Source organism: Pleuronectes platessa, chromosome 17 (assembly GCF_947347685.1).
Source record: "Pleuronectes platessa chromosome 17, fPlePla1.1, whole genome shotgun sequence".
Classification (NCBI taxonomy): domain Eukaryota; kingdom Metazoa; phylum Chordata; class Actinopteri; order Pleuronectiformes; family Pleuronectidae; genus Pleuronectes; species Pleuronectes platessa.
This window is the reverse complement of record NC_070642.1, coordinates 8,750,295-8,762,679: the sequence shown is the minus strand read 5'-3', so window position 1 is coordinate 8,762,679 and position 12,385 is coordinate 8,750,295. Positions and strand designations below refer to the sequence as shown.

Sequence of the window (12,385 nt, the reverse complement as noted above, 5' to 3'; positions counted from 1 at the left end):
CCAAGGGTGCAGAGTCCGCAAATAAGATTAACTTTATTCAGTTAAGGATTATTTAATTATATAGCCAAGCTATGTAGTAAGCAATCTTTAAGGGCTTTTTAAATATGTTATTCATTACTTTTACGAGAGACACTACTACTGCACCAAATTAAAGTGCATTTACTTTTATAGTAATTGGAGCGAGTAAGGTTATCCCTCCATTTAGTCAACAACATTATATATATCCATATATAGGTGTATTTTGAAGAGGAATCTCTTGAGTTACTGTCCTAGACTGAGCAACCGCAGCATCACATACAATTTAATAAAGTCGTTACCAGATGATGAAGAGCCAGGAACTACAATAGCAACCAAAAAATATTTTAAACCCGCTATATTCAATAGATTGTTGTATATATTAACCAGACTCTTCAGTCTCATTCAGATATTGAGGTTTTACAGTCATTGTTTTGGTTTGACGGTACACAACTTTACTGTTTGATTAACATTCTGCTATCTAGCCGCAAAGAGCTAATAACTCAGTGCTCCCTGTTAGAAACATTTCACAGCCAAAGTGCAAGATATTTTTCTTTAGGAGTTGGTAGAGACCACAAACAGATATAAAAGAACACTGCTGGTATTATATTTTTCTTGATGATGCAAAGACACATATAAATACTAATGTTAATGGATGTGCAAGTAAGAAAGGCCACAACACCTTTAAGAAGGGTGTTTGTAACTTGTTGAACTGCCCCCGAAGAGAACGCAGTATTTAGTAAATACAGAGATTAGGTATCTCAGAGTAGTATTGCATATCGGAAAACCCTTTATCAGAATAGATAAAGTTGCCAGGCTGTATCTGCTTGTTAAAATAACTCAAGTAACATCTGAAAGTAAAGTTGGTCATCAACTTCAGGTATTTCCAAGTTAAAATGAGCATAACTCTGACCACACCCTATTTGTAACTAATGTGAGAGTTATTTTGAAACAGCAGACACACACACAACCCCCCCCCCCCCCCCCCACACACACACACACACAGCTGACCTTACTCTTGCTGGCATCATTCTGCACGGGTCAACCAGCATAAAGGCCGACCATGCCGAAACCGATCCCCATCCCCCCTGTCCTCTACCTGCCTCCGCTTCAGCGACTCTGAGGCTAAGCATAGGCGCCGTCCACGATCGCCCCACTGATCATTGCCGTTGCCTAGGCAACAGAGCAACCCATCCCCACCAGCAGCCCACTGCCCAGTCAACAAAAAAGATGGACATCCACTTAGATCAGTACAGACATGGAGAGAGACACAGGACCTAAAAAATGCCAAAATATTTGTAAGCGCATACTTTGTTTTGATGTAAGTGACACCAGAGAACATCTCCACTGTCACACACCCAGACAGCGGTGGCCACACACACACACTTGCTGAAAATACGTATTGTTTTCTTAAAGGTCCTTACACTGAGTATTTCCCTGTGTGCAAGACTCACGCCGGCTCAATAACCTCATTCTGTCGGCCGAGTGCTGAGATGATGGGAATGAACGGGCAGCGGATCAGACGGCAGGTTCACAAGAACAGGGAGACAGACGGATGCAGATGGAACGAGAGGGGACGACAGCAGAAGTCGAGTCCGTCAGGTAACAGAAGACGGGGAGGAGGCAAAAGTTCAAAAGAATGACCTAGAGACACACACGTCTTGATCATTTTCCATCTTCCTGTTCCTCTCTGCTACAGTCTAATTCCTGCTGTGTCACTAAGAAAAGAGAGACCCACTTCCTCATTTGTTTATCCAGGAATGTGGGACATCCTGACAGGCTGGCTTTTCAGTCACAGCTGAGAGTTTCCCCCGGTGGCTCTGTCGCTTTTTCTCAGTCTCTATGTGTGTGTCTGTTTCTACTCCATTATCAGCGTTATCAGCCGCCCGGCTTCACACCGACAGGGTGCTGGGAAACACAAGCCAAACAAACAGTACCTGACGCTACTCAGTCACTGAGGAAGATAAAAATATATATGTCAACAACACCAGGAGGAGTTCATAAGAACATTTGTGCCTTCCTTTGTGAATTTGGTAGATGTTTGCAAACTTCAAAACTAAACATTGTAAGAAATTATATATCAGCATTTCCATTTAGAGCAGTAGGTTTTAAAAAGGGCAACAATTTCTACTACATCTTTTCACATGACCTGATGTGATACTATTCATTTTCACAATTAAATCCGAACTGCAATTTCAGTTAAGTCAGCAAGAGTGGTTGCTCTTCCTTTATTTAAAGTTTTGAGTACACACAATGATACCGCCCTTTGTGAGAAAAGTACAAATGTAACCAGGGGTAAGGTTGCAAGAGCTCCAGTCAGCATTTCGGAACACCGAAACATGAATCCAAGGTGGACAAACAGGATATTAGCGACAAAAACATCCTATTCCGGCTCAGACGCCCTTTTTCTTGCCTTGCAGACATGCCAGACAATGACATGAAACCACAGCCGAGAGGAAAACACCATTGTGTTGTTGATCCACCAGTTTCTTTTGAAATGAGAACGGAGCTCCCGTACACAATGACGGGCCAAGGCTGACTTTCACTAGCAGGCTGTGATTCACTGAATGATGTTTGATTAAGGAAAAACAAAAGAGAAACTGAAAGCCCGACCTCTTTATTTGAAGAAACTAAGAAGCGATAAAGACTTTACAGTCATGCAAACAAAGTAAACAAGAACTTTGATTCTTTCTCATAAAAAGTGACCCTGATAGTACAAGACTGAATTCTCAAGAGAGACTAAAATGCTTTGTCTGAACTTTTAAAGCTTATTGATGATTAACCTCGGATGGAGAAAAACCAAAGGCTTCTGTCGAACATGAATGTGACTGTCAAGACACTGACTAATTTTCGTTAGTATGATGACACAGACACACACACACACACACGCACACGGCCAACTGGGAGGGCTGGTTTTACGGTTCCATCGTGATGCTTTTAGGTCACGTCACTCCCCAAGGGTAAAAGAAAAAGAAACTGAAGAACCAGAGAGCGAGAGAGAGGAAAGCCTCTGAATGAGAAAGGGGAGTTCACACTCACGGTAGCACCTCATATATTTAACACACACACACACACACACACACACAAGGGCCAGGTGCTAAAGACCCCCAGATTAAAGACACAATTTTTACGACTTGTCAGTGCGTCAATTAGAACTAATTTGAACCTAATCTGAGCCTAAGTGGGGAGATTTACTGGGTGACTCAGGAGAGTGACTAAACACAGGAAGGCATGGTGTCACAGGAACAGCACCATTTACTCAAGAGAACAGTTCAGGCAGTCTCCTGTAATGTCAAACAACATGCACCCATCCATCCATTATCTTATCCTCCAGGAGGCTGGAGCCAATCCCAGCTGACATTGGGCGGGAGGCGGGGTCCACCCTGGACAGGTCTCCAGCGTATCGCAGGGCTGACTCATAGAAACAAACAACTATTCCCAGCCACACTTCAGAGTCACCCATTAACCTTAGCCTACTTTCTTTGGGCTGTGGGATGATGCAAACCCACGCGGACACAGGGAATGTGACACAACATGTTAATCAGATTCACATTCATGCACTGAGCTGAAGCTCTATTGAGCCTTAATCCCCGGTGAATCACTACACCTATCTAACTGGTTTTTCTGAGCGCCACAGGCAGCGGAATGGACGGGCAGCCTCTGTGGTGATGACGTCTGAAAAGTGTCTTTGTCGTCGGCCATCTTAAAAAGGTCACAGCGCTGACCAATGTAGATTTATATTTAGTCAAATTTCCAATTCATTTTTAAATTTATGTCACCTTAAAAACAAATTCCCCCATTTTCAAATTTGATGTGACCCAGCCTTTCTGAATAAGGGAGGGAAAAGGCCAGTGTAAACTTTTTCAGTAATGAAGGTCCACTGTTTTACGGTGCAAATCTCCAGCTGTCAACAGTGGTTGTGCCTAATTCAACATCCCACCAGCCTTTGAAAAGCAAACACACACGTACCACACTTTGAGCAACTTGTGGCGAAACTCATTTAATGAATCAATATTTATTTGAACCAAGTTTCCTTTCCTTGCGAGCTTGCTTCTAATCAGTCCGTGCCTGCAATGAACTGACTTTCATCAACCAAGACAGCAGTAGCTTTTAAGAAACATGAGGGCATGTGGCATTAGTCAAGCTCCCTCCATTAAATCCACTTTAATGTACGGAAACTGGTGACATCATAAAGGGTTTATACAGAGAGAACTTTCTAACGAGCAGAAATACTTTCAGAGAAATAAATCCTGCTTCACAATGAGAGCCGATCAGATGCTATCCCCACCCGGTCTTGATGCTGAGGGATTTCAAAGTGGTAAAAGTAGCACAATATGTTTTTTTTCTGCACTACTCTGAGAGGCCTCGCACACTCTCTGTGGTTATTAGAAAAACTGCTCCTTTAAAGCCATTTGGCAGCTAAAAGGCCAGGGGAATGTGTGAGGGTCTGCTTAAGGTCAACAAGCATTATTACAGAGAGGCTCTTTATCAGTTCATCTGGACAATGTCAAAGCACCACTTTACTGTCTCGCTCGGCCACTTTGTCTTAATCTGGTGAGGTTTTACTCAGTCTGTGGCACTATAGGGGAGCCTAATGCAAGCTCCCTGTGACAGCATCATATTTCACACGGCCTTTGACTGGAGGTGGGTCCCAGACCACCAGAAGGGACTGCAGCCGGAGAGAAGTCTGGCAATAGAAGTCGCTTTTATATGATATTAAACATGGCGGTACTCAATATAGCCCCCTGCTGTTTTATCTTTTATTTCTTCAGAGCAGCAATCTTTGCTCTCCTTACACACTACAACACTCACCCTGTCCACATAAACATGCATATACACAGCCATGCCCAAAGGAAGAGGTTTGGGGGAGCAGGGGTTGTCGGCCGTGTCAATGCACAAAAAAAATTCAATTAAGCGGACAGCAGGATGCCTCTGAAGCCCAGCCTCCTTTGTGCTCACTATGCCCTCCAACAGTCCCTCACCACTCCACCCCCAAGCTTCCCAGCCAACCCCTTACAGCCATTCCGCCACTCCCACAAAACCACCCAGACCCATTGGGGGCCCTTTGCTGGGCTCTCTTTCACGCATTCCTCTCACAGTGCCCCATTTGCCTCTGAAGAAATTAAAATCTTAAAACAGATGCATTAGCCAAAAATCATAAAATGTAAATATAAGGGGATGAAACAGAAGCCTCCAGCTCAAGACGAGTTGGTTTTACTAGTTGGAATCCAAACTCAATTCTCCCTCCCTTCTTCCCATCTGTGTGCGTCTGGCATCCGGACAGATGCTGTTCGTTTAGCACTCGAGCGTCGGTCCTCGAGCTTGCGTCCTAAATGCCCGAGGGAGCCACTGGCATTTGGACAGCATTAAATAAAGCCACTTCTGCGGACCTCACACCGCGACCAGATCTGACCTCGCAACATGGTCTCTTCGCTCAGGTTTCAAGCATTCAATGGTGCAAGTCTGTGCTGGAGAAGGATTTTCTGCAGAAGTTTCAGCTTCAACCTGCAGGCAACCACAGTATGTTTTACATCAGAGGTTTAGAGGATTATTTATTGATAGAAGTGATGAGGCACTTGTTTGATCCGACTGCCTCTGGGAGCAGTCATCTGACTCTAGTAGTAGTAGTAGTAGTAGTAGTAGATTGGGATCCAGTGCTTTGCTGTTGTTTTTAAATATCGACTGACATCTTAGCTAATGCCAATAGAAGCTGTGTTCCTCTATTCATGGAGTTGTTTGCAATTATGTAAAAGCCAGAAAGATTTGTGATGCTCAGCTGTATTTAGGACCCGATAACATCGATCTCATTACCAATGCATGGCTTTGAACAACGGAATAATAAACCTCCCGAGTGAACTGGGCCAGCGTGTTATAGAGTATCTGTACATCACTGTCGGTGATGAACACACAGCACCAGGGGCCTCAGGGGCACCCAATGTCACACATCTAACGCAACAGCGGCTTAGAGAGGTGCCGGGCCACTGCAGACACAATATCGACGTTACATAATGACAGCAAAACACTGCCAAAAAAATTTGTGTCAGCGTGAGTGTGTTTCTGAATCAAGGGCTCTCTCTGCTCTTCTTGTGCATGCTTCCAAACGTTGATATCGCTTAACGTCACCGTTTTTTTTTTTACAGCCCACAATTCCAGGACAATCTGATGGATAACATATGACCGCTCTGATCTAATTTGAAGCTGCTTCCCCTGAGCTCCAACGTACACCCGCCCTGTCCTTGTACATCACGGTAAAATAGAGAAATAAATAGGTTTTTTTGGCCCATGAATGTGTTTATTCCCCCTCGCCAAACAGATCATGGCGAGTTATCAGCCCATGTAGCTGAGCGAGGCTTAGTGTCCTCTTGTTCCATCATGCCAGTTTCATCCCAGCTTTCGTATTTAGGTCTTAAAACAGGGACATTGATTTCTGGTCCCTTGCCATGCATTTCAAATGGGCCCTAAGCAGGCACAAGTGCTCCTCTGTGACCAAGGACAACAATGATAATCAGCGAACGGCCCTAAAAAAAAAAAAAACTATTTGCCTGAGTCCCCTCCAAAAGCTATTAAGATAAGTCCTCTTCCTTGAGGACCCTAAGTGCAGTGACCCAAATCAGTGCAGAATGGAAGGACAGTAGCGTGGGACTAAAAAGGCCACTTAAGGATGCAGGGTGGTCAGTGTGTATGTGTGTGTGTGTGTATGTGTGTGATAATCACCCCAATCAAGACTTTACAGTGAGGTTAAGCCAAGACCCCCCCCTCATGATAATCCTTCACAGCAATTTTGATCAGCATATGTTGTCAGTGCCATCACACACATATGGTGACTGTGAAACTGTCTGACTGTTGTATCTGCTGGGAAGGACACTAGGGATAGGAGTACAGATGTAATACTACTGTGCTCACAGTACATAGTACAGAGTAATAGTGTGTAACTTCAGTGGGAACAAAAAAGCAGGAAATAGAGATTCCTTTTCTGGAGAGGTTTTAAAACCAATCATACGTTTTAGACCAGTAAATTGACTTTTAGACCCAAATATAAACAAACGAAATCAAAAAGGGATTTCAAAATAAAAGTGGGTCTATGAGCTATGTTTTTGAAAGTCACATCAAACTTGGTTGGGTGACAGTTTGTGGAGGCATATGGAAGAAGTTGGAGGCCTTGTGTGTGTACTCACCACTGAGTCCATTGGGGATGCTCCTGTGATGGTGTGGTGCTGACAGGTCATCCATGGACCTCCTCATGGTGGGGCCCACCTTACTGTTCTCTGAGGGCTTGTGTATGTGGTTGTGGTGATCGGGGCTCCCAGCGCTCCCCGTGCTGGACGTGCTACTCCCGTCCCCGACATCCCTGACCGTGCCGGTGCCCCCGTTCAGGTTGGTCAGACTGGACTGGCTGTCTATGGAGCTCCTGGACCCGGCTCCGTTCCTCTCCTCGTCCAGCATGAAGATGATCTCCTTCAGCTCGGTGTTCTCCCTCAGCACGGTGTCCTGGTTGGCCTCCAGCTCCTTCAGCTTCAGCATGTAGGTGCCCACCTCCTTCCACATGGCACTGGCAGTGAAGCGGCCGAAGCGCTGCCACTCCCGGGACAGCTTCTTGCCCTTCTGTCGGTCGTCGTCCAGGAAGCAGCAGAGCTCCCGGAGCTCGTGGTTGTCGTCCTGCAGCTTCTGGTTGATCTCCTTCAGGCTCCGGATCTCGTGCAGGTGCACCTGCAGCCTCCGGTTGATGTCCTTCATCATGTTCCCGTGCTCGATCATCAAGTTCATTTTCTCCCCGTCCACCTTCCTCAGCCTCCGGATCAGATCCTCTTTGCTGCACCGCTGCAGCTCCTCGTCCGTGTGCTGGCTCAGGTCATCCATCGGTCCCTCGGACGGGTTTTTAGCCATGACTGTGTCGGCTGGGTCTCGGGGTCGATCGAACGGAGTGTCGGTGTTAACGATCGGAACCAACCCTCAGATGAATCGAGGTAAAGAAGGAAAACATGGTCCTGAAAGTATCGCTGTGTCCTCCTCAACAGGCCGATCGTACAAATACCGATGCGAGGCTACGGCCAACCGAGCATGAAGCGAATGCCCTCACTGATCTCTGGGAGGAGAATCCTGACTGGAGCTCGGCTATACTCACATTCCGTCCAAAACACAAACACGTGATGTATGGATTTTCTAATTGATTACCAGTGATTTCCAGTCGGCCGCTGGTCCCCGATGAGGAATCCCGTCCGCGCAACACACCTCGTTCCAGCGCTCCGTCCGCCGCCGGACATCGCTCCGTCCCACTGATGGAAACGTGAAGCGCACACAAACTGAGATCTCAGTGTTGATTTAAGTCGAAAAAATGGCGAGCGATCGAGTGAACAGCCTGCTTGTTTTGTTCACCGGCTGCTCTCAGCGCGTCTCTCGCTCCTGGATAAGCCTCTTTAGTGAAGGTGCTGTGTGGTCGGTGGAGGCACTCTGGGTTCTCCAGCCAGCTCTCAATTAGCAGAGCAACCCCGCCTCCTTCTTCTTCTTCTTCTTCTTCTTCCTCCTCCTCCTCCTCCTCCTCCTCCTCCTGGATGTCCACACACTCAGTTCTGGTTTGAAATCATTCAAGAGGATTTGGGCCCGAGCAGCCAATCAGGAGGAGGCATGGGAGTGGGCAGCAGGTGGAGGAGAAGAGAAGTGAAGCCTCGACACTCGGAGGATCAGCCCTCTTAAAGGAACAGGCACACAAGTTCAACACCGAGGGGAACATATCGATCTCTCAAGTAAATCAAAACAGAGCACGGAACTGTGGCTTAGGACACGTGTCTATACGTGTAAATTCATATAAGAATACACACACAAAAACACACACAAAAACACACACACACACACACACAGACACACCCTGACTGCAATGTCCTAATTACCATAGCTATGCAAACCTGTGTGTACAGCTTTACAAATAAATATATACGCACAGGATATAAATATATATACTTCTATTTATTTGTTATTTAACTTTTATTTATAATTGTTATTTGTGAAGCTGTATATCTGTTTGTTTGTGTGTGTGAGTGTGTGTTTATCACGTACATCACAAGACACGGATTACATTAAAATCCCCCTTTTTTAAAGGGCTGTGTAAGTTATTGTTCAAGTTACTGTATATTATTCGAAACCTGACCCTGATCAGCTTTCTACTACGATCTGACCACCGCTTACCACTAACCTAATTTACATCATAAAATGACAACAGCCCACTTAACGTAACAATCCTTCAGTGTCAATTGTAGTTCAACAAGCGCTTTTGAGATTTCTTTGCGAGATTGCAGCGCCCTCCTGTGTACACTGTCAGTAATGCCCCCTAAACGACAGGAGGCTCCTTTCCACTCTTTGGTTTTCAGAGGTGTGCTAGTAGACTTCCACTGAGATCACCACCCTATGAGTTGGGGTTGACATAGACTTGAGTGCAAGGTAGATCCCTAAGTTACACATCCATACAGACGGGTGGGATGCAGTGGCGGATCTAGGATTTTTCAGGAGCCATTAAGGGGCTACGATCTGAACAGAGGGGCCAATCATATGTCCAAGATCCATACACAGTTCCTGATTAAGTTAAGGTGCACATTTTAGTCATTCCTTGTTAACTGCTAGCTCTATATATCTTGGAGCGATGCCACACATCATTGAAAATATTTTGAAAATTATTCCTTGTGCACATTCCTTGCTCAAAATAGCTTAAAAATACAAATTCTTGACAAATTGTTATATTTATTGTCGGCATTGTTGGTATTTATTTTCAGGATCCTTTTGGGTAAGACTGAGAGCCTCCAGACTCTGAGCTGAAGATTTACTACTAACGCAAGTTTCATGGCACAGCTGGATTTGAGAAAGATTTCGGCCATCAGACAAAAGTACATGACATCCCCAGTGGCCGGTCCAGAGCAGATGGACATGGACAGATTAACATGTCTCCAGGGGGAAATCACTTCTCAGACAGATTCACTGGATTCAGTCAGATTACACAGGGAGCATCGTGTCCGCTGTGACCCTGCAGAACGTGGTAAGTCATGCAGTCTATACAGTGGGGGTCGATCCTGAGACAACAGTTTGACAAGGAGGAACAGGAGGAACAGGAGTCTGAAGGAGGGTCTTGGACGTGCAGTTGAATTTTTCAACTGCAGAGCAAGTGACATTGAGCTAATGACAAGCCAAGTGGGACTGACTGACCCCGGAGCCAAGAACCAGGACAGAAACTCACACATACACTCCACAGCACACAATATGTCCAATGCAAAAAGCTGCGGTTCATTTAAAACCACATAGGGAGCAGTCAGGACAGGCTCAGTGTAAAATGCTGTCGCACAATGCTTTACAAGATCACGGCTAGAATCACGCTGTCAGTCATAAGTCAGTCAACTGTACTTCTTCTCAGAGTGACAGAGTCGGTTATAACAGAGAAAGAGCTGAGAGCAAAACGCAAACTAGAATTCCATACATATTTTACCCCTGTTTGATTGCACAGGAAGGGTTTGTCTGATTCAGATCTTTGTTGGCTTTGCAAACAGGAGAAAGGTTCTTTTAACCACATTGTTTGTGTTCAAATGTTGTGGGAAATCGTTACACAATCCCTGGGAATGATTATTGGCTAAATTATATTCATCGTGTTCCTGCATTGTGCCTTTTGAATAACACTGCTGGAGGAACTTGGTCCAAACTCAACAAACACATTTTTAATAGTTGGATGCATGACAACTTAAAGATGGATTACAACTAACTGGAAAGATACAAATCAGTTGCGGCTTCAAACATTTCTGGTTTTCCCTGGAGGGCTGAAACCAACCTTTCTGAGCACACAATGAGGAACAGCAACTGTGGTGCTTAGATCATTATTGTGTTATGTGGGTAGGGTTGCAAAATTCCGGGAATATTCCAAGTTGGAAACTTTCCATGGGAATTAACGGGAAATATACAGGAATATACAGGAATTAACGGGTATTAACGGGAATAAACTGGAAATTGTGTGGGTAATTTATACTAAATGTATTTACCTTGTCATAATCGGACATAAATATAAACATTTTCTTTTTTCATAGGCTGATTTGAGCCCTGAGGAAACTTTGGGCACTTGACTATAAGCTACCGCATCTTTGTGTCATTCTTAACATAGGTCTTTGAATCGTATTTGCAAATGTACACAGCCTTTCCTTCTACAGTACATTGGCTGGGGTGAAATGTCTCCACACATGAGATAGTGCGCGTGGCAATGTTCTGTAGAACAAGATGAGAAAAAAGCTTGTAAAAAAACACTAAAGCGATGCCAGAGATATAAATAGTTGCCAATTGGAATCGTCTTTAAAAATATTTTACAATTGATGGATAAATGAATAGAAATAGGCTAGATGAACAGATGAACAATCCTCAATCAGCATGTTAATATATCTTCCCCAGTAAAATCATCGAAACTTACCTGACTAGTCCTGCACACCACAGCCGGCCTCAATAGCTCTGCTGTAGTGTGCAGGATGCTGGGAATTATCTGTGCATGTGAGAAATGCACAGTGTAGGGTTGAAATTCAACATGCAGCGTGTTGCATTTCATACATCTTTAAAATGGAGTTTCGAATGATGTTTTTATTGCTAAGGGTTTAATTTTTTTTTAATTCCCCAAATTCTCGAGCTTAATATTCCCATGGAAAGTTACCGGAAATTTACTGGAAATTTTCCGAAAATGTTCCGCCCCTTTGCAACCCTATATGTGGGTGAAATATAAAGTTCAAGTTAAACAAACAACTTTCCTTCAGCCCTCGTGTTGTCCAGTAAAATGTGTTTGGGAGTGACATACTGTACTGTCTGTCACTTTAGTCACCAGTAAAGCAGGGATAGGGATTGATTAGTATATTTATATAAATAGATATCTGCTGCAGCAAGTACAGAGGATGGTGCACACTTCATTACACTGTAGAGCCAATGTTTCACTTAAACCAGATTAACAGTATGACGCACAGTGGAATAGACCTGAGAGAGTTTGATGACAGGTGGGAGAGGACGCAGGAAACAAACATTGAACAGAAATAAAAAGCAAAACATAATAGCCACTTATTAGTCTAATTATTTACCTCCCCTTTGCATTTTTTAATATCCCTCTTTTTGCTCTCGCTTTATTCTTGTTTAGTTACTGTTATTGTCATTATTTAATTACATTTTATAAATTATTCATATTATTGTTGTATTTATTGGACGTTAAGAGTGTGTGGGACGGGAGGGGATGTGGGGATATACTGTGGTTGTTTTAAAGCTGAGTGATACCCTCCCTTTTTCTCTCTTTCTCCTTTTTGAGAAGTAACTGTAAGGGATTAATAGAGAAAGAGTAGGTGCACAGCAGATGTACCATTACCACACAGGTTGCAAA

At 44.2% G+C, this 12,385-nt stretch overlaps 1 protein-coding gene across 4 annotated transcripts in view; it reads right to left on the bottom strand.

Moving 5' to 3' along the window:
* ccdc85cb (coiled-coil domain containing 85C, b) overlaps window positions 1-8,692 on the bottom strand; it is a 48,251-nt gene extending 39,559 nt beyond the window's left edge. For all 4 annotated transcript variants that reach the window (XM_053445389.1, XM_053445390.1, XM_053445391.1 and 1 more), the window contains exon 1: window positions 7,191-8,692. In XM_053445389.1, coding sequence (XP_053301364.1) covers window positions 7,191-7,899 — 709 coding nt within the window. In that variant the 5' untranslated portion in view covers window positions 7,900-8,692. The remainder of the gene's footprint in view (window positions 1-7,190) is intronic.
* Window positions 8,693-12,385: the final 3,693 nt, after the last annotated feature.